Below are 25,380 nucleotides of genomic sequence, written 5' to 3' on the forward strand. Positions count from 1 at the left end.
AAATGACAAGAAATAAAAAAACTACAGACGAAGCTGGACGTTTCAGTGCTTCCAGACGTCTTATATTAATAAATTAAGCACATACATTTATACATTGAAATGTAAAGACAGACATATCACTTGTGACAAACGCATCTTGCAGTTTTCTTAGAAGCCGAGATTTTGTGATCTGAGCATCCTATTTTTAACACAGTATTATTTTGTTTCTAATTTTCTAACAATATTTTACTCAATTTTGTTTAAATGTCATAACATTTTTAAAGAAACTGCTCAAACTAAATGAAGTACTTCTATTTTTGTAACTACACACCATTAACTTTACTTGTAATCTTAGTTTTAACATCAAAATGTTTGAGTCAAGGTTTGTCAGAATGTAACTAGTTTCTCAACATTAAGACAACGGTGTTTCCTCAGTCCATCACCCATCACCTGACCACATACATAAGCTTCATTAAAAGCATCCTTTTTGTTTGGGGGGGATAAATACATAATTTTTAAAAAAATCAAATTCTGTTGAAACCAATATAAAATCATCCAACTACTCAATGTTTGATTATTCTAATAAAATAATTTTTATTTTAAGACATTTTCATGTTACATATTGTCTTTAAATATAATACAACTATATTACACGACATAAAAATTTCTGCAACTATTCCATGTGTACTTGTGGCTTATTAGCCTTTAATAGACACCCTTTAGAAAAAGGCACAAACGTTTGGAGGGAAAAGAAAAACTCTCACACCACATCTACTTCCAAATTTATTTGTTAATTTAAGAAGAAAAACAAAAGACAACTGGTCAATCTTTGTAAGGGGTAGCTGTGTCAATACCATCCAGATGACAAATATCTCATCTCCAACTCTGTATTCTGCAAACCAGGCGAATTCTGAAAGAACAATGAGGAAATGTTAACTCATGTAGAAAAGGCAAAAACTCAACATGACCTTAAGAAAAACACCCTCATTTTGGTCGTTATCCATAATCTCTCCCATGCATATATATGTATGGGTCAGATGGGTAGTGATTGATATAATCATTGGGACAGCAATGCACATGGCAGAAACATAACCGGATTACAATACGTACCTGTAAGAATAAAAATCAGCTCCTCTTGATTAACATATTCTGGAAAACAAAATTAGGACAGATGTTTTAACAAGCAATGTTTTAATCAATACAATGTTGTTACGGCAGATACACTTTAATTTCTATTGAACTCTGAATAAACTAAAGCGAATTGTGAGTTATAGCACGTGGCTTCTCCATCGTCACGAAAGCGCCTCGCGTGAAAAGTCAACAAACAAAACTGGACAAATTAATGTTAATTTGAATTCTCAAATGAATTATGCAGTTAAAGAAACATTTTTATACTGCAGAATCTATTTTTTAGCTAACTCGCCTCTTGAAATAGCGTGGAAACCGAGGAATACTTCGAGTCTCGTACACAAACTTGGTTAAAATGCACATAATAAGCGAAAAAAAAATGCAACTAAAAGTTTTTGTACCCAGGTGGAAAGAAAAACTTTAGGACTCCTCCAACACGCTGCAGCTGCACGTTGGCCATTGCATCGTTTTCCGCCTTCCTCTTCTTCTACTGTGGATTAATGGCTGTTAGCAGCGAACCAACCAAAAAGGTGTCGCCACCCAATGTAACTCTAACTTACTCACTTTTTGCCGCTACGGCCACCTAGCGGTTTGGAATGTACAGAGACGTGTTATACCCATGTTCCGTTTCTTTTTTATCGTAGCAAAGTATTTTCATGAATTATGATAATTTATCGTAAAAAGGCTCATATCCTAAGTGAAATTGTATTGATCTCATCATTTGAGCTGCACGGTGACGTAGTTGGCCGTCCTACTGTTCAGTAGGCACCACTATTGGAAGAGCACTGCCATCTGGTGGTGACATTAGAAAATTAAATATTCAGGAAACTAGCTTCTTGCTTTTCACTTTGACACACTCTTTGCGCTAGGCCAGGGGTGGGCTACTCCAGGCCTCGAGGGCTGGTCTCCTGCAACTTTTAGATTCATCTCTACTTCAACACAATAATGAGGTCGTTAGCAGGACTCTGGAGAACTTGACTGCACTTAGGAGATGATTCAGCTGTTGGATTCAAGTGTGTTGGACCAGGGAGACATCCAAGAGTTGCAGGACACAGGCCCTCGAGGACCTGGATTGCTCACCCCTGGGGTAGGCAGTAAACATTCTTACCTGGTGGTGAAGAGTGTGTTGAACCCTGTTAACTAACTACAACGGTGACTGCATATGAACTTCTGATTTAGGGGACTTATTTGTAAAATAGAGTAATATTGGTTGTAATGAACTTTAGTGTTCCAAATAAATCAAACGCAGAGAAAATTCAACAATTTACCCGTTGGCAGTTTCTGATATGGGCGACGTGGGCAATCACCCAGGGCGACATGAGACCTCTGCATGTGTAATTTTAAAATCGCAATATTTCTGTACATACAACGGCAAAAATAATAAATTGATAATATTGAAGTGGGAAGAGTATTTGGAATGAAGTGTATCTCCATGTGATACTGGCCCATAAAATCTGCTGGAAATCCAAAATGAAATAAGTTATATCAAAACTAGCACAAAGAATTTCAATTTTGGGCAAAACATGTTACATACTTAATCACAAGGCTCCTATTGTTTTGAGCTCTAATATTACCGTATCTGAGTTATAGTATGGAAGTTTGGGGGTAACGCTTATTAAAAAAACAACTTACAACCATTATAATATGATCAATCAGAATAGCTTAATCTGCATTTTAGGGAACACAAGCTCTTTTTGAAAGCAAACACAAAAATTATGGGATGTGGTTCAATATAAAACAGCTCTTGCGTTAAAAATAAGAATCGGTTTACTTCCTGGAAACATTCAACAAATGCTTAGTGACGGAGAAGGGGATGTACAATTTAAGAGGTCAACTTAATTAACCAAAATACAACACTGTTCGTACTACAAGGAGGATTATGTGTATCACTTTGTGGAGTGTATACGGAATGGTATGAGAGAGAAGTTGAAGCAAAGCACAAACAAGCAATTTTGCAAAGCAACACACAAAATAATTGAGAACTACTAATTGAGGAGGGATTGTACTGATGATGGAAATTGAAGAAATCAATAACTTTTTCCTCTGGGCCTGAGTAATGAAGTGCTAAAAGCTGATATAACAATCTGAACTTTATCAAATATGTAAATAATACTTAGAAATTATCATGACATATACTGTAAAAGAAGAGTAATGGCAATAATTTTTTATTTTACTTCTACTCATGTCTTCTTTTTGTATTTCACTATTTTTTTTACTTGAAATAAAAATCATGATGCAAGGCAGGATTGAGGGCTGCATAGCTGAAGTAGAGAAGCAATGTCAACAGTAAATATTGATTAATCAACCATAACAGCAAAGTTAATATTGATATTGGTATTGGAAAAATTTCATATTGGTGCGTCCCTAAAATAGCTTTTTTTATGGGGAGGGCAACAGAAGGTGACATGGGTTTATTTATTTATTTTTTCTTTCACAAATGCAGTAAGTAAACCTGGGAAGCTACTTCCAAAACCAGAACAAAAGTTATCTTGGATGTGCACGTCCAGTATGACTTTAACCTACTGAGTTTATTTTTATTTTGGGTATAATTTTGAAAAAGTTCTGTTTAAATTCTGGGTTTCTGAGCAGTGAGACCCTGTTACTTTAAAATCTCCGGCGTTCGTCGCGCTTTTTAAAGTTAGGGTTAGCAAAGCCAGCGGTATGTCGTTTATAGTTGACGCCATAGCCGTATCTCAGAGTTGATCTCGAAACCCCACACACACAGACACACACACACGCACGCAACAGGTATTAATGTGACCCCGCCGGACAGCGCGCATGGTGTTAATTTACTGTTTTACGACTGCGGGAGGGTTAAAACTAAATTTTAAGTCAGAAGAAAACAGCTGGTGTAAATCCAGGTAATTTGTCGTTATGACACGCAGGAACGTCAGTCATTTGGATCTAATGTTTTCTCAAGTCATTGCTGCGAGTTCATATACAGTATGCGTTTAATAAAGCGTAAAAGAGCACCTGGGGAAAATGTGGAACTCCATCAGTCCGAGTGTGTTCAGCTGCTACGAAGGGGACTCACACACTCTCTCTCTCTCTCTCTCTCTCTCTCTCTCTCTCTACTGTACACCTGTAGAAAATCTCCACTTACTGCTGCTGGAATAGCTTAGCCTAGCCTCGGTTAATAATCGACAGGCTGCAGAGCTCTAAACCTTGCATATTAACACTCACACTTGATTACAAAGATTTGTTAAAATAAATATCAAAAAGATAGTTTGTCTACTGATAAACACAGATAAACTGCTGACGTTAAAATACAGGGGTTCTTGGAAAACGTCAGGATGGCAAAAGAATAGAGTGTACAAAATAAAAACAGAGAGGAGAGATCCGGAGAGCCCTTAGAGGGCAATAAATCGGGCTGAAGTTCATGTTTCAGAGGCAGTGTGCTCCGTCCTTTTATTTTCCAGCTCAAGTCTATTAATGCAGCTTAACTCCAGCAGTCTGGAGGATCTCTCCGCTTTCAGCGTTTCCGTAGAGCAGCCACAGGGTCCGGCGTGTCCATGTCCAACAGTTTGCGAATAGAGAGCCAGAAGAGTTCGGCCTAGCAGTTGATGGAGGCGCAGTCTGTTTTAGCTTTCCCGGCAGAGCTGATTATGCTCATGAGGCAGTGTCCGAACTCCTCCAGGATCGCCCTCTCCGCCTCCACCTGAGGCTGACGAGTCTGTTCGGCCCGTTTGGCCTGCTCCAGTAAACACTCACACGTCGCTTCCAGCACTTCTTTCGTCACGAATGTGTACGGCAGCCTGCGGCAGGAAAGAAAAAAAACCCAAAGGTTTAAGCAGGACGGCATGATTATTCGTGTTGATTTTTCTTCCTCAAGTTCAAATGTTTGCCGAGCTAAGATGGATTGTTATTTTACAGTGGCAGCTGTAGGCTAGGCGATACGGTATAAAGATTTAAATTAAATTACAATTAAATCACCTTCCATTATTTTATGAAGGTGATACAATACGGATTCTGGTTAGACAGAACATCCATCACTCCTGGAGGACACTAGAAAAGAAGGTTGGCGAGAACACACTCCTGGGGAACGCCATTTCTGATAGGTCTTATAATGGCGACTCAGTTCAATTTTCAATTAAGTAACGACCGCTCTCAGCAGGAAGACTCAAAATACATTTTTAAACTGTACATTTTCATATATTCCAGTTATTAAAACTGATTTTGGATATGAAATGGCAAAAAAAAAAAATGATAGCTGCATTTCTATTTAAGTAAATGTTAGAAAAGGATGGAAGTGTTTGAGTACCTCCCGCCTCCACTTGATATAATGGGAGTCGTCCTCATCAGCAGGTCTGAGATCTGTGAGGACAGTTTGGTCTTGGCTGCCGTCTGCTGCTGGACCCTCACTTCAGCCGCGTCCGCCAGATGCATGAGCGTCTTCCTCTCCGGGCTCTCCTCAAAGTTTTTGCAACCAATGCATTTGCAAATGGACGAGCACATGATCTTTGCCTTCAGGATAAGAAAAAAAACGTTATTAAAAAAAAAAAAAAAGGAATTTCTTTTCAGAAACTCCTGCCCAACTGCAGAGACGGAGGTACAATGACCTCATAGCACTCGCAGTAGTTCTTCAGGCAGCCCGACCGCTTGCAGTTGCAGCCTTTGCTGTGCCGACGGTCCGACTCGCCCTCTTTGCCTTTGCCAATTTTAGGTTTGAAGGCCTCTGGGTTTCTGTCCAAGCAGGTCTGTAAAAAATTCAAAATGAAAAAAACAAACTTCCTCTGAGTATCCATCAAACGGTTTAAGCGACAGTATCCCTGCAGACACAGAGCCTGGAAACTACCTTAATGGCTTTGAGTCGTTCCGTTTCGTGCTCCAGGTTGTTGAAGCAGTTGTTGCAGTTACAGTTATTACAAAACTCTCCGTTTGCAAAGCAGTCGCAGTACCTGAGGGAGGAAACACGACAAAACTTGATTTGATGCTTTGCATCTCCTCTAAAATGTTCTAAGAATTTTCTAAGGACAGATAAAACAAATAAGTCCTTCAAGGATTTTGCAATTGTTTGCGTGGGTTTGTTTGCAATCAAGCTCTGATTTTGTGGTGCTACTTTAGAAATTCTTGTAAGAAATTTTTGATACTTTTTTCTTGTTAGACCGATTCAAAAGAAGTGCCTTACTGCAAGTTGTGCAAAAATAATTTTGCTGGGTTTTTTGTGGTTGTATTTGACAGTAAATACGACTTTTTGTTACTTGCCATATCGATCACGGAGAGGAACGTGACATCAAGTCTGAGGCAGCAGAAGTAAAACAATTCTGCCACCTGCAGGTCGGAGTTACGAACAGTGTTGTTTTTTTGTTAATTAAGTTGACCTCTTAAATTGTACATCCCCTTCTCCGTCACTAAGCATTTGTTGAATGTTTCCAGGAAGTAAACCGATTCTTATTTTTAACGCAAGAGCTGTTTTATATTGAACCACATCCCATAATTTTTGTGTTTGCTTTCAAAAAGAGCTTGTGTTCCCTAAAATGCAGATTAAGCTATTCTGATTGAGTATATTAAATCCACTTAAATCCAATGTTTGGGACCATTTTTTCAAAAGAAACAAAATAGCAATAAACTCACAATTATTGAGTGAGTAATAATTATGTAAATATATTACATAATTTTTGGAGGAACACCTAAAAGAATTATGTAATATAATATGGAACGCATTGATAATGCATGTTTACTCTCTTGACCAGTAAACATTAATTTAGTAAACAACACTTGACACTGAAAGACATTTTACATATCCTAAAATAAAAAACAACGAATCAAACTAACATAAAAACCACACACAACTGGAACCATAAATAAAATGCATTATAATGTCTCTAAACAAAATTCATCAGAATGGAAATTGGAGTTCATATTACTTTGTTATGCGATTAATCGATCGTCAAAAACCACAATAATAATGATAAAAAAGTTAATCGTGTGATAAGGCAATTTAAAACATAAAAATCTTATTTAATCATCATTCAATGTAAAAAAACTTAAAAAGCAAGCATTATTGTGTAATTTGTTTTCTAATTTCTTCCTCACTCATTGTTCCTTTTTTCACCCTTCTCCAGATCTTGAAAGTGACGAAAGCTAATTCGATACTTTTCACAACGTTGGATGAACCCTGCCAGTGAACACATTTCCCTCTACCACTTTAATGAAGCAAAGCCAGTCAGACTTACAGCTTGAGGCACTGTGACTTGGTGCAGTTGCACGGTTTTCTGGGTCTCGAGGTCGTCTCTGCTGCCGACACGCTTTAAAGCAATGAATCACATTAAAACACGGACAAAACAAAGAGAACAAGTATAGCATCTAACATCATTAGAGGTAGAGTAAACACAATCTATAAACAATAAGTTATAAAATAAAAGCTCTCCTGTCTTACCCATTGTAAGGTAGTTTGGCCTGAGTTTGGACGCTGCTGGACGCAGGAAAACTAGAGCTGCTGGCGAGTGTCACAAACTGTGACTGCTGGAGCTGCAAAAAAAGACGTTACCACATCAGAAATGTTCTACATTTGCTTCAAGAAAACGAATAAAGAAAAGTAGTACTAACCTGCGTGACGTATTGTGCTGGAACAACGGCGTAACCCACATTGCTGCCACCGGGGGCAGATGTGAGGACGGTCCCTGGGGGCAGGTTGGTGAAGTTGGGCTGGATCTGGGGCAGAGGGGTGGCGGGCATGATGAGCCGCTGCTGTGTCTGAGTGGTGGTGACCACCTGTGGTGCAGATGTCAAGGGTTTAGGCGCCACCTGCAGGCAGCAGAATGCAAGAGGACAGCTTAGGAACATTTCACACACACAGACTCCCCCAGAAACCAGCGACCATACAGCGTCTGCTTTACTTGTTTCATTGTCTGTGCTTGGACGACAGGGACCGACATCCTGACCGCTCCAGTGTTCACCCCTAAAGGTTTACCTGGAAAACATGAAACACACACGGTAAGCACCAGGCGCGCTTTCTGAGTAGGGCTGCAACTAACGATTAATTTAGTAATCGATTAATTAATCAGATGAGACAAAAATTGGGACAGACTTTTCATTGAAGTCTTTATAAAATATTAGAAAACATTAATGAGTAACTAAATTTCTTTTTAAAATAAGAAAATAAATATTTTATTGACTAAAATACAACATAGCATTCGTTTAATGAAGTAACTATTGATACAAAAAGCTGCTAGCTACTTGTTAGCAATTAAGAAATAATTAGTTGCTACCAACAAACAGTTGCTAACCATTATTTAGCAACTAACCATTTTTTCCTATTATAGAATATTAATTGATTATTCTAACAATTACTTTTAAATTTTAAAATTGGCAAATTCTGCAGATTTTTCATTTAAACATTTAAGCCTTCTATAAAACATTAACAATACTTTAAATACAAATAAACATTAAAATTCCTCTTTCAATTCTTAAAGCAGTCGTTAATCGTATTCTCCAGTTAACGATTAATTGATTACTGAATTTGTTAACAATCATTTCAATAATTGATTCATTGCAATTAATTATTTCATCAGTATTTCCTGCCAACGCAAGAAAACTAGCTCTGAATGAGCAGATGAAGCAGAAGGAGTTCAGGTTTACCTGTGGCCACTGAGCTGGTGTTGGGAGCGCTGGGCTGACCCGCCGCGCTGGCCGTGGTCGCCGTGACGAGGCGGACGTAGTGAAATCTGCTTCCCGGCACCTGAATCTGCTGCACGTTCGGCTGGGTGGCCAGAGGGATGATGGTCTTGAACTGGGAGCCGCCCACTCCTCCAACGGCGACGGACTGGACAGGCTTAATGTTCTGAGACGGTTCAGAAAGAAACAACAGAACGAGGTTTCAGGCAAGTAAGTGTGGAGTAATTGAGCAGAAGACCGATAGCTGGGATAAAGGGAGAGCAGAGGATTGTGCAGGCATGCAGCAGGCGGCCTCACCTGCGCAGTCGTCTGGCTGGTGGCCACCTTGACTGGAGATGCAGGCGCCGACTGCTGGACCGCAAGAATTTGCTGGCCAAGTGCTACATTGACGGGCAGCGCTACCGACTTCTGGCTAGTGTTGGACGGCGGGGAAGCCACAGACACCACGGTTACCTGGACAACACAAATAACATGGAGATGAAATATTTACATGTCGGTGTCTAAGCATAAAAAAAAAAATCTGCAGTGTCCCAATTTTTTTCTATCCGATTAATTGCCGATTAATCAATTACTTTAAAAAAAGAAGCAAAAAGGAATTAAATTATCTTATTTGCAATTTGTTCAGTATTTCCAATACTGAATTAAACAAGCTTACGTGGTTAGATGAAAAATCTGCAGAATGTGCCAATTTTTGCATCTGATTAATCAATTAAATCATCAGAATAATCAATACAATGACCAGTAACTAAAATAATCATTACTGCAGGCCTGACCGGTCTTCAGAGCTCAGAATTTAGCGCCATCTGAAGCCTGAACACACTGAACCCAGCAGATCTTCCAGCGGCTCACCTTGCTGGGAGTCTTCAGAGGCGAGATGGCGATCTTTTTGCCAGGAAGGCTCTGGATCGTAGTGTTGTGGGGCTCGGACAGCGTGATGGTTTTCGGTGACATCACCGGAGACGTTTGCGTCACCATGCGCCCTGGGAACGCACCGCGGAGCATTAGCGAAGCAGACATGCATTGAATGCAGCCGGAAGTCAGAGTCAGAGGAGACGCTCACCTGCGATAACAGGAGTCACCGACGTCTGAGGACTCAGGCCTTTGCTGTTGACCGTCTTTGTGATGATGAACTTGATTGGAGCAGTTGAGGATGCTGGTGTTTTCTTGGGGATCTAAAGGACGTGAGCAGTTACAAAAAAAAAAAAAGAAAAGGAAAAAAAATAAATCAGCCTTACTTGCAGCTGATTTTTTTTTGAGGACCCCGATAAAGAAAAAGGACAAAACTACAACTTTTAAATTCAAATCTACACACAAAAATGTTAAGACAACAGAAAGTCATCATTCTTTCCAAGCTTTCTGGTTTATTTCCATTGTCATGGTAACTAGGACCACATCTCTTCATTTGCAGAGTCTAAAACACACTTTAAAATACACCCAGTTGCTGTATTAAAACTCAGCCAAGTCCAGAAAGTGTTTTTAAATGAAAACTGACCAATATTCTCTTTTCATTGCAGAGAATAGACAAAATATTGTTTTAGTTTTCTCCATTTGAGCCCAGAATGATAAGCAAACTGGATGTTTCTGATTTGATAAGAAAAACAAGAAAGATAAAAACACTTGAAGTTTTGGATCTACAATCCTGTTGTGATTTAATTAAAATTAATAAAATAGCTTACAGTTTATTGTTGAGTAGATAACTTTTTTTTAAATCACAACATTTTTGGTAATTTTAGTGTTTAAGTATTGACACTTTTGACTTTGGGCCCACATGACAAAAAGTTTGGAGAAACCAGATGTTTGTTAATAAAAAAAACCCCAAAACAAACAAAAAAAAAAACAACTAATGCATTCGTATCAAACGTTTTTACACCCATGTTGCAAAATATATTGAGTGTCATTCAAATGAAATGCATAAGAATGATGCAATGTGGCGATGAATAGGTCTGTCACCAATAACAAATTTTGCAAGATAAATTGTCCGACTAATTATTGGATTTTTATTGTTGTTTTGAGGCCATTTTAAAATATGATATTGACAATAGCATAATGAAAATCTGTAAGGTCACTTAAAAATAAATAATAAAAATAAAATGATAATAATAATAATAATAATAATAATAATAATAATAATAATAAAGAGGCTAAGAACTGTCCTCACAATCAGAGTTGTGGAGAGCTGTTGCTGGGTAAAGTTGGAAAATATTACAAAGATGAGACGTGTGACGCCGACAGGTTCCAACCAAAGATGGCTGCTTTAAAAGGCGCTCCAACAAGCATTAGCATAAGGGTGCACACACTCATGCCAACAGGCTGTTGCAGTTTTTGCTTTTTCTTCCCCTCCTCCAAGACTCGTTTGCTTTTCAGCTGAGTCGCACAAGATAAATGCCAAACTACATGAAAGAAGGTTGCAACTCGCAAACATCTGGTATCTTAACAGGGATCTACAGATTTGCTGTAACCACCGTACGCCTGATCACTTATGATTCATAACCCTGTATGCTGGGCTCCATTAGGTGTTTATTTACACAAAAGTCTACGGTTACTACACCCGGCAGGTCTGCAGCCAATTAAACCTTGTTGTGTGTGAAACATTATTTACAAAACAGAACATGTTAAGCATATGAGCAGAGAAACTGTTTAATAGAGAGTAGAGCTTAGATTTATGGCCCGAACCACATTTATTTGCTTGATGGTCAGGTTCGCGTCGGGCATCTGTGGTGCGTTTAGTTAGCCTGAAATACATACAGCACGCAGAATGCTGTGTGAAGTTGTGTTAATCTACCAATTATAGTAGTAGATAGCTTAACCTGTTGAGGAAATAAAGAAAATATGTAGGGTGCAGAAGTTAATCAGACCCGGTTGGATTGGATTTTTGTTTTTAGCACCAATATAAACTGTAATGGAGAAGTGATGTGGGTTAGACTGTCGTGGTTTCAGTGTGCATGGATTACTAATAGGGGTTTGCCAATAAGTCGACCCCGATTTCCTTATTTTCTGTGATCGGACGATGCATATATGTGGAACTGATCTTATCTACCTCAATGACAACATGAGGACACAGATGTTGTCATGGATCCATCGAAGGGTGACAGATAAGTTTTTTTAAGGGTTTTTTTTGGCTCTGGTGGCCTTTATTTGAAAGTGTCAAGACAGGAAAGTAGGTAAAAAGAGAGAGAGGGAAGGCATGCAGCAAAGGTCTCCAGGCCGGGAATCGAAGCTGCGACGGCCGCATCAAGGACTAAGGGTTGTACTTAACCCCTGCGCCACCACAGCACCCCAGATTAGGGGTTTTAAAGATTGATGATCGGCCATTAAAATCTGCAATCGATGCATCCCTAATAAATATCTTCTTGCATCTTCATTTGGCGAACTACCTCAGTTTCACTATCATAAAACAGTGCAAATTGGAATTAGGAAAAAAAAATTTGCTTAATGAAACGTGACAATTTTTTTTGGGGAAAAAATTGTGCTAGAAGGAGGTGGTTGTTTTTTTTATTTATCAAAATTAGCGTATTTGGCAAAACTACAATGGAAATCCTTTTTCTCATCACACAAATCTTATAAACAGCAACCGGTTGATACTAAAAGAACAGAAACAGATGGTAAGTAGTAGGATGATGATGTTGTAGCATATATTTAATGACTTATAGCATGAAGAAATGTTAATTCACGTGTGATTCTCATTGCGTTTCTTATTTAATGGAAACACAGCAATTTCAAAATTGTGCTTTGTCACAACTGACAGAACGTCAAAGTTTTGTACACATTTGTAATGGAAACACAGTCACTGATAGTAGAGCAAACTTTGGCTCGTCTTCAGTCAGTCGTTTCAGTCATCGTGACCCGTTAGTGTTTGTGTGCAGTGCATTAACCACTCAGGTAAAAAAGGACAGGATTTTATTCTCAAACCAGAAGACAGAGTGTGAAACTGGCTAACTCAGGTCATCGATACATTGGTAGCCGTGTTAAATCCTCAGCTAGCGTTCCTTTTATTTGCCGTCTTATGAACACAAACCAAGCATCATTACCTGTACGGTCTTCAGCTGCTGGGCCTGTAATGTGGTCACCTGGTTGCCGGCGCTGCTCAACACTGGTTTCAGCTCTCTCCCACCAATAGTCACCACTTTGAACTGCGGCGTTGGAGACTTCGCGTCCCTTGAAGTCTGTGAAACCCCGGGTTTGCCGCCCGTGTGGGGCAACTGGAGCACTATCGGCTGCCCCGACTTCCCTATTGTCGTGACCAAAAGTTTCTGCCCTTCTTGCTTGATGACTTGGGCCGGGGCAGCCGCGGCTTTCGCCGCCTCCGTGGCTTGAGCCGAGGCCACCTTATTCAGAATGATCTGGTGGTTGGCGGCAGAAAAGGCGAACGGAGTCGCGAGCTTCTGGGTGCCGCTCGTGGAAACCGTCGTCCCGGTGAGGCTGTCTGTAGTTTTGGTCGCAGCTGTGGAAGTCGCCAAGGCGGGCTTGATGGCGAACAAGGTTGACGAAGTGGAAATCGTGATGGAAGACTGACTCCCCGGGGCGTAGTCTGCAGCTGCAGCAGCGGTCGCGGCCTGGACACGTTCCACCGTAGCGGCATTGGAGCGGGTGCTTAAACTTTCTGATGTCACAGGAGCGTCCGTTTCCATGGGGACAGACGTGTCATGCGTGGGCTCCGACTGGGAGTGAGGGACCTCCTCTATGGCCTCCGTATCCATGATTTCATCAGGAAGGAGACTGTTGAGCTCCGGTGACACCACATCCATGCTTGCTGTGTCTTAGTTCTCTGTTAAACCTAAATGATAAAATCATTTTTTTTAAATTAGATGTGTCAAAAATGAAAAGCTTCAAAACAAGAGCAAAACTGAATGGAAACAAATCCATAAAATACCCAAAAAAGAAACAAGACAAAAACTGTTCATGAGTGAAGTTTATGAAAATATCTTGAAATAACCGCATGTCTTTTGTTTTTTTTATTGCTGCACTGTCATGGTAATACATTTTGCTGGACGATAAATTGTCCCACAAGTTATAGCAGGGGTGCCCAAAGTGGGTCCTCGAGGGCCGGCATCCTGCATGTTTTAGTTCTCTTCCTGGTGGTTCTAACAACCTCCTCAGCAAGTCAGTGTTCCTCTTAGGCCTCTAATAAGCCATCATTTGATGCAGGTGTGTAAAACCAGGGAGAGACCTAAAGCATGCAGGATGCCCTCGAGGACTGACTTTGGGCACCCCTGCTATAACTTGTGGGACATTTTATCGTCCAGCAAAATGTATTACCATGACAGTGCAGCAATAAAAAAACAAAAGACATGCGGTTATGGCGATAATCAATAATATTGTTGTTTTGAGACCGTTTTCAAGTAATGTGGTAATGGAATAAGAACACAAGAACACATTTTCAAAGATCCATAAACTTTAAATTCTAATGAACATTTAATGCTGGAACTGGTTTTAAATATGAGTAGAGATGTGCTTATTACGGACCAAGACTAATCAATTAGCAGTTAATTTCTATGGTTCTCTCATAAACCCTATTTCTATCAAAAAGATGTATTTTCTAATAGTTTTACATTCAAATCCTATAGCTTTTGTCTTTAGATGTCACACTCAATTTGTATCGTAGCTCTTTTAATGCATTTATCTGCCTACTGTAGTGGGTTTCTTTCTGTAAAGCACGCTGAATTGCCTTGTGCGTGAACGCTGTTATCCAAATTACCTGCCTAGCTTTGCCATGGTAACTGAAACAACAACAATGGAGATGACATTAAGAGAATGTTTCACCTTTTAACAATCAACTTCCGAGCACGTCGTTTAATTCAACTGGCTGCGTGTAATGCAAATGTGCATTAACAGGATAGCAATGCAGACCGCCTTTAACCAATGGAGGGTTAAACAAACATAAAGCTAGCCATGCCAAAGCTAGCAGTGAGTTGACACCAAAATGCCCGCTTTGAGAACTTGACCTGTAATGTTAGCTGTCAGGGAGGGAAGATTAAATGAACGCAGTGATGAGCTGGAGGTACATTTGGACTGGAGCTGATGTTGACAGAAGCTGACAGCTGACGGTGGGTCCGCTAGGCCGCGCCGTTTATCTCCGGCGTATCTTTGTCTTGCCGCACTCTGCTCCACATTAATCCAGCGAAACGCTCATACATGAACCCCCCAGCCCCCCTCTGTCCGCCCCATATTTACTCCACACAGACACACTCACTGCTCTGAGTGTTCCCATGAGCCTGGAGGGGCAGCCAACAAACGCGGGCTGCATTCGTCTGCATTAAAAACAACCCAAGAAGTGATGTCGCTTGGGGTAAAAGACTGGGGGGAAAGCGTCAAGCTCGTTGCGTTACTATTTCAGGCCCGGGTTGGATTTCGAAAGATCCGCCATTTTTACCTCGTCATCAACTCGGTTAGCTCTCCGGCTAACACTATCCATTTCATATTCTTCCCCCATTCTACTGCGGCTTTTACAGAGACAAGTCGTTAAAAAAACACGTAGAAACAAGGCCGGAAATTAATAAGAAAATTGTTGTAAATGTGTACTCAACGGAGCGGTATACTCTTTCTACACACTGAAAACACACTGTAAACAAAGCTAGCTTTCAGTAATTGCTCCTGTCACCTGAGAAATCCATTTAGAAGTAAACATTGTGCGGCACAATTCCAGTTCAAGCTGCTGTAACTATGCGTTTCAATATAACAGGCTCCACAGCCTGTTATGACTTGTGCTCATCAGTAATCATTTACACATCCTTTATTGACAGGTCAGTCGCTTAAAAGAACAAAAATCGCGTCACTAGACCGACCATAACCTGTCATTGTCCAGCTGAAGCGTTTACTTTGTAGTAAGTTAACTAACCAGACGGTTCAGAAAATACTGGCCGCATATCCTACATTGAAAAAAAGTGTTCCTTTTGTCCCAAAATTGTTTAAACATTCGTCATACTGTACATGATCATTTCTAGGAACATTCTGCGCCTTCCTGACTATCTTTATGATCAGTAGCAGCAGCTTCATGAAGCCAGCCCAGCGGGCAGGACAAACTGACTGTACTAGCGAAGTTGCTGAGCTGGCTAACCTGAGCTAGCTAGCACAACATTATACCTCAACATTATTTACATCCTTAACTTTGCAGCTTCCGGTGGGATACGCTGCAGTCAAGCGTAGAGGGGGCCAATATACAACCGTGCTTACCCGAGATTTTAACGCTGGGCAGCGTTTCCAGGCGAACCGAGGAAAGGAAAAAGCGATTGTTCAAAATACCGCGCCGAGCGCCATTCCTCCCTGACATTTCACAGAGCGGCCACGCCCTCCACGTTCGACGTCACCGTGACACTTTGTTTAAAGGTACAGCGCAGTTTTTACTTATAATAGAAACGTAATTAACGTCGTCACAAATCTAAAACACATTTTACAAATATGTAAATTCTAAACAGTGGTGATATTAAGTATGTTTTCTTTATAAATATTTACAATTTATACTTTAAAACCTGTAGAAGTATAAAAAATAGCAGCAAAAAGGACACTCCTAAACATTTATGATGATGTATTGATCAAGCTGCGTGTTTGGTCTTTGCTGGATCACCTCACTTAGTCCTAGCTTTTTTCTTCTTTTGCCTTTTAAAGACAAACTTTCAAATCCACTTAATTATGGTGTGGGGAGGCTTTTAGTTATGATCATTTTTTTGGCTTCCATTGCCCTTTGTTTTTAATTGACTTATCAAGAAACAGCATCATACTCATACACTGTAACTAGAGGGAAAAAAAACTTTTATAGTGGACATTATACTTGTATGTGGACAAATTACAGCTGCACTTGAAGGTGCCATCTCTATTGGTAAGTCATTCTGATATTATCTACTGTTTCATATTGTTGAACAGTATAAGTGGTTTATTTTCATCAAAGAAGCAATATAGAACTGTTACTGGAAAGGATAATTTATTGAGAACGCACCAAAAATATATATTTTTATCTATCTAAACTTCACTTTCCATATATTTAGTTTTATGAAGTTTATTCTAGTGGATTCTGTGCTAGTCAACAATTTTACACCTTGCTAAATAAGTGTTCAAATATCTGCTTTTACTTTACAAATTATTACAGGGATTCTAACGCGATAACAATACACACGACAAATGTACTGTTTATGTCAAAGCGTTCAGCGTGCGCGCTCACGTGACTCGCAGGAGGAAGGCAGCTCGCGCATTTCCAGCCTGCACACTCAAGTACACGCGCAGAGAGGCTAGCAAACCGGGTGTTGTTGACATTTTTTAGCAACACATTTAGCGACAATGGCGGCCGAAGTGAGACAGGAGCTTGCACAGTTGATGAATTCAACCGGATCTCACAAGGACCTTGCTGCCAAGTACGTAGCTATCAGCGGACAATAACATAAGCTGCTAATAAAAATCAGTTCACAACGGAAACGCCGCATTAGTGTTAGCTAGTAGCAATGTAGCTTTATTAGACTTAGCTATGCTAATATCGTTCACTCAGTTATATTAGCCACATAGCAATTCGTTAGACTGAACGCTTCAGTCTGACAGTGTAGCGCAATTTAAGAGTATTTTGTGTTCACGAAGCAAGAGGTTACTCTGGGTTATTCATATATTTTTGCTATGCTTGCTGACTTGCATGGAAGCTAACGTTGCTTTTTAATTTGCAGATAGAAAAAAAACAAAACAAAACGAGTTACAATTTGGCTATTTTTCATAATGGGTTTAGGAAGAATGTCAAATGGTCCACAAATATTGCGGATAAAATCCTCTGTAAGTGTATGTTCTTATGAAGACAGGCACATACTGAACAAGATGCATATTAAACATAATTTTCACCTGCTCCTATCTGTAACCAAGAGGAGCAGATGGAGTCTGTAACGATTCTTTTACTCTTCTAAGAGCGAATGACTTAAACTACAAGGACATGTCGGATGTTGAGTTGATCAGAACGAAAAAATAAGAATTTTCTAATTTTGACTTGCAGCAAAATGACCAATTTCAATCACTGACTTGGTGATTAGTATATCCCGTTTTCTTGCTGAACTGTTTGATTCCTCTCATTACCTTAACATTAAACATTTATTTCACATTTTTAAAAAGACTTCCACAAGAAACCTTAATAGTGCCTGTAATCAGTAAAATTTCTCTGCAGATATCGACAGATTTTGGAGAAAGCCATTCAGCTGATGGATGCAGAGCAGCTGGAATCCTTGAAGGCCTTTGTTGAAGCGAGTATGCATTACGGATTTTGTTCTCATTTGGCCTGCCTCATCTATGAGTCTGCTTCTTCGAGCAACTGTGAAATTTTACGCTTGTTTTTTTATTTTTATTTTTTTGCAGTGGTCAACGAGAACGTCAGCCTTGTCATCTCGAGACAGCTGCTGACTGACTTCTGCACGCACTTGCCCAACCTGCCGGACGCCACGGCTAAAGCGGTGTATCACTTCACCTTGGAAAAGATCCAGCCGAGGGTCATCTCTTTTGAGGAACAGGTAGATTTTTTAATGTTTTGCCACAACCTCCATGGAGCTTTTTTAAAACTACAGTATGTAGCTTTAAAAAATAAATAAATAAAAGTTTTTTTTACATGTTTGTTAAAACTGTCACCATGTCGTGACAGTATAAAATGAAACAGATAATCTGTGAAAACATTGAACTTCTCCATCGCCCCTGGTCAAAAACAATCAATCAGAGTCAGGGTGTGTGTCTTAACGCTGTTAATCAACCTTGTGAACAAGCTGAGGAACAACTTACTGTTAAAGGAAAGCCATTTACCCGTCTTCAGCGGTGGCCATGCTAACTAGCTTTTACATTCACGACAAGCTCTGCTGATGGGGAGTGACAGTTTTAACAAATATGTATAAAAGAAAAAAAACAAAGAAGAAGTATTTCTTATAAAAGTTACATTTTGCCCTTGTAAAGTTAAAGAAAATAACTGATTGTATCCTGCATGGCTAAATAATGCTCTTGTGTCTTCAGGTGGCCTCAATCAGACAGCACTTAGCAACTATTTATGAAAAGGAGGGAGACTGGAGAAATGCCGCTCAAGTTTTAGTTGGCATTCCTCTGGAAACCGGGCAAAAGTACGTAGTTTTTTACAGATGAACGTTCAGATCTCCGTAAAAGTTTCACGTATTTGAACGCCTCTTCGCTTCCCCCCCCCGCCCCCCCAATACAGGCAATATAACGTCGACTATAAGTTGGACACGTACCTAAAAATTGCCCGGCTCTACTTAGAAGACGACGACCCCGTGCAGGCGGAGGCCTACATCAACAGAGCCTCGCTGCTTCAGAATGAGTCGTCGAACGAACAGCTGCAGATCCACTATAAGGTGCATGATCTCTTTATAGAAAACAAAGCCTTCCTCCGAGGTGCAAAGTCTCTACGGGGAAGTCTGTCCTCCTGTTGTGCTGCGACTAAAGCTGTTGCTCTTCATTAGGTGTGCTATGCCAGAGTCCTTGATTTCAGGAGGAAGTTCATTGAAGCTGCGCAGAGATATAACGAGTTGTCTTATAAGTCTATCGTCCATGAAAGTGAACGACTGGAGGCGCTGAAACACGCCCTGAACTGCACCATATTGGCCTCCGCAGGTACAGGAAGTCTGACTTTGACTTACATTTTTCAGAAATGATCTCATCAGTTCTTTCCTTACTTGTCACTATATTAGGGATGCATTAATATGAACATTTCGGTCAGTATATTCCATACTACTATTGCTGGCCAATAATCAATATAAACCAATGTTAATAAAAAAACTAAATGTAAACATTTGTTCATTGGTAGTGTACTCGCCACAAATGGTCAATAAAGTTTCTTAGAGGAAAACAAGAGAGAGAAACAGGACTGCTACGTAAACAGACTTCAAAATAAGAGCATGAATACAGGCTTCAATAAACAAAACTTCAACATTCAAACTGAGCTCTATGGTTTATCAGGAAAATTGATTTAGGGGACGCAAAGTATGTTTTCAGAGTTAGCGAAAATGCTAAAGTGCTATATGAAAAATTAGCTCTGCTGCTAGAGCATTAGCAGGTTTGTGTAAGTGGTTTCCTCCACTATGTATACCGTGTCCAATCCCGTAATAAAACAGGGAATGAATATGAGGAGAGGAAATGGAACTGATGTGTAAACAGACTTCAAAGTAAGAGCATGAACACAGGCTTCAATAACTAAAGCTTCAACACAGATTGTCAAGCTTTATTCAAACAGAGCTTACAAAGCGTCCTAGATAGCTTTAGGATTTATTGGGAAATTTTATTTAGGGGAAATTAAGTCTGCTGGATGTTTTCAAAGTTAGGTAAAGTACTATGCAAATAAATTAGCTTTGCTATTATTGCATTAGCATATTAGTAGAAGTGTACACTGCAAATACCACATGACCAACCCCACCACCTTCCCCTTGAGAAACACAAACACAGACGGCAACAAGATGGGAATAATCATTGGTTGTTAATATCGGCCAGTTTAACTTATCGAACCGATGCTGGTATTTTGAAAACTTGCTAACTTTGGCCAATAGTGCTTTTTGTTGTTGTTGTTGTGCTTCCCAACATTCTATTTTTGATCCGTTGCAGGTCAGCAGCGCTCCCGTATGTTGGCCACTCTCTTCAAAGACGAGCGCTGCCAGCAGCTGGCCGCTTACGGCATCCTGGAGAAGATGTACCTGGACCGCATCATCAGAGGGAATCAGCTGCAGGAGTTTGCTGCCATGCTGATGCCCCATCAGAAAGCCACAACGGCAGATGGTAACAACACAGGACTGAGTTTTTTTTACGCAACAGAAACTCATACATTGCTTAATCTGGTTTGTGATTCCTGGTTGTCATGTATTTAGTTATAGTTAGGACACTCCAGTGAGTATGTGGGACCATTTTGCCTGTGACTAACTTTTTTTTTATGAGACCTTAGGTAATTTGGTCCTTAGCGTATTTTAGCAAAGTTTTATTTTATCATTTGCAAACAAAGCTTACCAAACATGAGGAGCTATCATCTTATCCGCAGCAGATACACTTTTTAATAATCTAAGTTTGAACAAAGAGAAGCTCCAGTGTGAATCTGGGCAGAGTGAAGGAACTAATCGTTCTTTCGCTACAGAGTTTTGATTCAGTTCTGATGGTTTGTGATGATAACTGTATTTCTCCTTTTCAGGAAAAATAAGTAAATTTAATATTTCTATATTTCTTTGGGTATGTTATCACTTGTAGTTTCAGTTGTTTTATTTTCAGGGAACTTTAATCCTGGAAAAATATGTATGTTTCAGTGAAAACAAAACATACATCTTCACAGAGTTTGTTTCTTTTTTGGAAAAGTTTAAAGGGACAAACAAAAAAAATTGGAACCAATCCTTTTACAAGAAAATTGTGGATCTGCTGCTTTTAGAGAAATATAGCCATTAGGGATGCACTGATCTGAAAATTTGGGCCGATAACTATATCCAATATTTATCAACAGTATGTATATTTTTCTATGCTTTCAACACCTTGAAAAAACCCCACAGTGCTGATATTTCTTCTGTGCTTCAGGGAAGCACCCACAATCCTCTGCTGCATCACGGTCACTGTCACATGGTCAGGCCCCTCCCCTTCTGGAAACACAATCGGCAACAAGATGTTAATATCATCTCACGTTTATTCCCAAAATCAATACAGATATATATATATATATATATATATATTTTTTTTTTTTTTTACCAACATCAGCTGATACCGATTTGAATTATCTACATTTATACTACATTTACATAACAAAATCACTTTTTTTGTAGTTGGTTGTTTTGTCCATCTGAAATGACACATGACTTTGTTCCCTGCAAACATGTTAGAGGTAAAAAGGATTAAAGAACAGTGGAACATTTTCCATATCTGGAGCAATTTTTACCCCAATAAAATGAAAAAAAGTTTTTTGTTTTTTTTTTACTTTACAAACTCTCTCTCTTGTTTCAGGCTCCAGCATTCTGGACAGAGCCGTGATCGAGCACAACCTGCTGTCCGCCAGCAAACTCTACAACAACATCACGTTCGAAGAGCTGGGAGCGCTGCTGGAAATCCCCCCGGCGAAGGTGACGGCTTCATGTTCTCGTGTTCAAACAGGACGTTCGCTCTGTGGCGGATATGCATGTTGTCCTACAGATTCTCTGTTTCACCAGCAATAAGCAAACAACGTCTCTGTGTCTAGGCTGAGAAGATTGCATCTCAGATGATCACTGAGGGACGCATGAACGGCTTCATTGACCAGATAGATGGCATCGTTCACTTTGAAAGTGAGTCTCTGAGATCTGGTTACTGTCTCTTTTAAATTTTTTTATTTTTATTCAAGTGTTAAGTATATTAAGATGCCATGCCGTCAAAGTTGACATGTTAGAAGCAGGAAAATGTCAGGTGTCTGAATGCGCTGTTAGTTGGAGCTCATTGCACGTCAGAAACGTTATCTGGAGTGTCAGGCGAATCTTTTGCTGATCTAGTAAACACTTGGTACCAGGATGCATCATGGGAAAACCGAGGTAAGCACGTGGAGGCAGTCGGATGCTTTGGGCCGGGGTCCACAGGGCAAACTTTGGGATAGCAGGGATCACCAGGGAGACCAAGTATAGCCTTTCATGTAAACAAATCTTCCCCGGCATCCGGAGCCAGTTACCGCGGGATACCGAGCCACGAAACAGAAACTGTTCATGAGTAGTTTAGGGCCGCAACTAAAGATTATTTTAGTGACCGATTATTCGTGGTACTAATTATATGATTTTTATTTTTTTTTTTCATTTAACCACTTAAGCTTATTTTATACAAAATTAGAATTGCGTAAAAAATAGAAATAAACAAGTAATTCAGTGTCTTTTTTAAAGAACAAATTAAACAATTATTTTCCAGAAATACAATAGTGCTGTTTCTTTAGTGAACGTTTGATCACACAGAGAAAACAATAAATCTGCAGCTAAAATAATTCTTCTAACATCAACATGTGGAAAATTCAGCTCTTTCTACTTGATTTAACATTAATACAATCTAGGGCTGATCTGTTAATTTATTTTTGATTATTGATTAATAATTATACTGCAAAAAGTGCTCAATAGGACATTTTATTATTATTATTTTATTTATTTTACAGAATTTAAACCAGGTAAAACTTAAACTGGATTGAGGCATTCTGGGTAGAACATATTTACAGTCAAAGATGTCTGTTTTTTTTTTCTTGAATGCAAAATGTAAATACAGTGATCCCTCGTTTTTTGCGGGGTTGCGTTCCAAAAATAACATGCGATAAGCGAAATCCGCTAAGTGGTTACCTTTAGTTTTTACATTTATTATACAGCATAATTAAATACTCTACATTGAAACCAAAGAACAAAACCTATTTTCAGATCAGCAGATGTGCGTGTGCATCAATCGGACCTTAATGTCGTGTCATGAAAGCGTCTCCTCCAACCTGCCCCGCAAGATCCACAGCTGTATCTACGGCAGAGCCATGGATCTCGTCAACCGAGCCTCCGGTCAGGTGTTGCGCTGCCTCTGGCCACAGTTTTTTTCCAGCAGGCATTCAAAGTTTTCAGCTTTCATCTCCTGAATGGCCAGTCTGTATTACTTATATTTAAATACCGTAACGTTATTGGTACACAGGTAGAGAAGGAGCTCGGAGACTGTTTAGCCAATCAGGACGCAGAACACAATGCACTGTGAAAAAAACTGCACAAAAAAATTTGCGAAGCAGCGAGACCGCGAAAGGTGAACTGCGATATAGCGAGGGATCACTGTACAAATATACATTTTTGAACAATTTTGGTTTATTTACTGCTGTGTGTTCTTTGTTCAACTGACCTTTTTTTTGTCTGTTTACTTTAGTTAATGATTAAAGTAGTTGACAATTATTTCAATAATCGATTCACAGCCACGATTAATCGTTTCTCACAGCCACGATTAATCGTTTCAGCCCTAGAATATGAAGATTGCAACAAGAAGTTTAAGATGCTGAATTGGCCTCCAGCTTCTATACATGTCAGGAATCCTCTGCATTTCCACAATCAAAACTGAAACTGATCATTAATCGACCTGCTTATGAAATAAGCAAGGCTGCAAATAACAGCTTGAAAAACTATTTTGAATTCATGGTCATCCAACGCGGGTGATGCAACCTCATTAATTAATTTATTTATTTATTAGTCCCCAAAGAGGGATATTGGCATGTCAGTTCAGTCTGTCCAACAACAACATAAAACATGGGCAGCTGTGGCAACATAATTGTGTAAGTTTGTTTTTTTTTCATTCCACTTTGTCTGCAGCAATAACTTTTTAGTTGCCTCCACACAGAGCAAAATGGACGATTTTGCACTAGCAAAATTGTTACTAGCGTCTGTGTCCAGAAGGGGGCAGCCTCGTTAACCTGGATTCCTCAGCAGCGTCACACAGCCTGCATGTCTTCATCTGGTTGTTTTCTGTGTCTCTGGCAGCCCGGGAACCCCTTCCCACCTGGGACAAACAGATCCAGTCTCTGTGTTTTCAAGTCAACAACCTGCTAGAAAAGATTCGCCAGGCAGCTCCAGAGTGGGCGGCCCAGGCTATGGAAACCCAGATGACCCAGTGAACATCAGTACGCCTCCCCCGCCCCCTTCCCTACTTCTGTCTTCCTGCTCAAACAATATCATCTCTGAAGCCACAGTTATTAAAACACCCGAGAAGAACTTCATATTGTTTGTATTTTTGTTTTTTTATTATGAATACTGTTTAAATAGCAGCAATCCTCCAGCTGTGGAGGAAGTCAGTGAATGTACTTTCAAGAGCGACTAATAATTAGCATGTTAACAATCTGGCGTCATAAGTTAGCATGTAATAAGGTTGACAACGTGCCGTGTAAGTGGTTGGTGAATAATGGTATACTTGTTGGTACAAAGCTGTATTTTCAGTGAAGAGAAATAAATCTAAAGTTAAAGTAACCCGTTGAGCTAAATTACTGTCGTCTTTTTCTCTTTCTCTTAGCAACAGTAAATCTCCATTTGGAGTCATTTTTGGCTTATAGCCTCTTATCTGCATGTTTAAATACAATAAATGAGGCCTAAAATGATCAACAAAGGTTTTTAAGAGTAACAATGAACTTAAAGTAATTAGTTTTTAAAGTTGTAAAAAAAAAAACATTCAAAAATAAACTTGATGGATCATCGGTAGATGTGAACAGCTCTATGAAAGCAGGAGTTTGGCTCGTGACTCATCATCCAGGGATCTTCAAAGAACCATGGACTTTGATGCTGTGGGCAGGAAGCATCTCCAGTTGCAGACAATCTCGCAGTGAATCTGATGAGGCCTCTGACGACTTGCTGTACGACAGTGTCATGACTTTCACGGCATGCTAACAGCTGCTGCGTCCAATAAGCCTCTGGAGCTCGGGGTCATAATTCAATAGAGCTTTTGGCATGCTAATACAGTGCTAATATAAAAACCAATACCTTGTTGCCACAGATACACAAAACAGGCGGTTGGAAATTATTATAGATTCATAATTATTCAGATTCAAATGCATATATAGACTTCCTTTAATGTTAGGTTTGCAAGTAGCAAAGGCATTTTGTTTTGTTGCATTAAGAAGCTTCTGTCAGAATTCTGACTAGTTTACCTTTCCTTCAGCAATGGCAGACTTATTTAAAATGTAATTTCTATAGTTTTAAGCACAGGTCATGTATGTCAATTATACTAAGGTAA

The 25,380-nt window shown here is 39.6% G+C and overlaps 2 protein-coding genes across 3 annotated transcripts; one reads left to right on the top strand and one right to left on the bottom strand.

The window, feature by feature from the left end:
• Positions 1–744: 744 nt before the first annotated feature.
• On the bottom strand, positions 745–16,026 carry lin54 (lin-54 DREAM MuvB core complex component). Of its 2 annotated transcripts, none has more exons than XM_081613479.1 (17): positions 15,895–16,026; positions 12,753–13,498; positions 9,785–9,896; positions 9,574–9,704; positions 9,022–9,177; positions 8,683–8,890; positions 7,947–8,014; positions 7,657–7,854; positions 7,487–7,578; positions 7,284–7,355; positions 5,903–6,005; positions 5,667–5,804; positions 5,369–5,571; positions 1,672–4,862; positions 1,509–1,597; positions 1,090–1,128; positions 745–889 (listed from the first exon to the last, which is right to left on the bottom strand). In XM_081613479.1, exons 2-14 carry the CDS (start codon positions 13,467–13,469, stop codon positions 4,661–4,663), a joined length of 2,400 nt encoding a protein of 799 aa, XP_081469605.1. In that variant the 5' UTR covers positions 13,470–13,498; positions 15,895–16,026; the 3' UTR covers positions 745–889; positions 1,090–1,128; positions 1,509–1,597; positions 1,672–4,660. The 2 variants fall into 2 exon arrangements, with proteins under 2 accessions (XP_081469605.1, XP_081469606.1); XM_081613480.1 differs by lacking the exon at positions 15,895–16,026 and adding an exon at positions 14,485–15,858.
• An 860-nt stretch (positions 16,027–16,886) lies between these two features.
• Positions 16,887–24,620, top strand: cops4 (COP9 constitutive photomorphogenic homolog subunit 4 (Arabidopsis)). Its single transcript, XM_008423376.3, has 10 exons — positions 16,887–17,066; positions 17,852–17,931; positions 18,040–18,191; positions 18,679–18,782; positions 18,878–19,031; positions 19,140–19,290; positions 20,275–20,445; positions 21,643–21,758; positions 21,875–21,959; positions 24,138–24,620. Exons 1-10 carry the CDS (start codon positions 16,993–16,995, stop codon positions 24,269–24,271), a joined length of 1,221 nt encoding a protein of 406 aa, XP_008421598.1. The 5' UTR covers positions 16,887–16,992; the 3' UTR covers positions 24,272–24,620.
• The last annotated feature ends 760 nt before the right edge of the window (positions 24,621–25,380 follow it).

Source organism: Poecilia reticulata, chromosome 12 (genome assembly GCF_904066995.2).
Source record: "Poecilia reticulata chromosome 12, P_reticulata-male-v2, whole genome shotgun sequence".
NCBI lineage: Eukaryota > Metazoa > Chordata > Actinopteri > Cyprinodontiformes > Poeciliidae > Poecilia > Poecilia reticulata.

What these genes read in the sequence shown, in the direction of transcription:
- cops4 (XM_008423376.3), top strand. Translation starts at nt 16,993, where the DNA reads ATGGCGGCCGAAGTGAGACAGGAGCTTGCACAGTTGATGAATTCAACC. An exon ending in AGCTGCAGATCCACTATAAG is followed by an intron (nt 19,032 to 19,139) that starts GTGCATGATCTC and finishes GCTCTTCATTAG; the next exon opens with GTGTGCTATGCCAGAGTCCT. An exon ending in GAAAGCCACAACGGCAGATG is followed by an intron (nt 20,446 to 21,642) that starts GTAACAACACAG and finishes CTCTTGTTTCAG; the next exon opens with GCTCCAGCATTCTGGACAGA.
- lin54 (XM_081613479.1), bottom strand. Translation starts at nt 13,469, where the DNA reads ATGGATGTGGTGTCACCGGAGCTCAACAGTCTCCTTCCTGATGAAATC. An exon ending in CCAGCCAGACGACTGCGCAG is followed by an intron (nt 8,891 to 9,021) that starts GTGAGGCCGCCT and finishes GAACCGTCTCAG; the next exon opens with AACATTAAGCCTGTCCAGTC. An exon ending in CAGCACAATACGTCACGCAG is followed by an intron (nt 7,579 to 7,656) that starts GTTAGTACTACT and finishes CTTTTTTTGCAG; the next exon opens with CTCCAGCAGTCACAGTTTGT.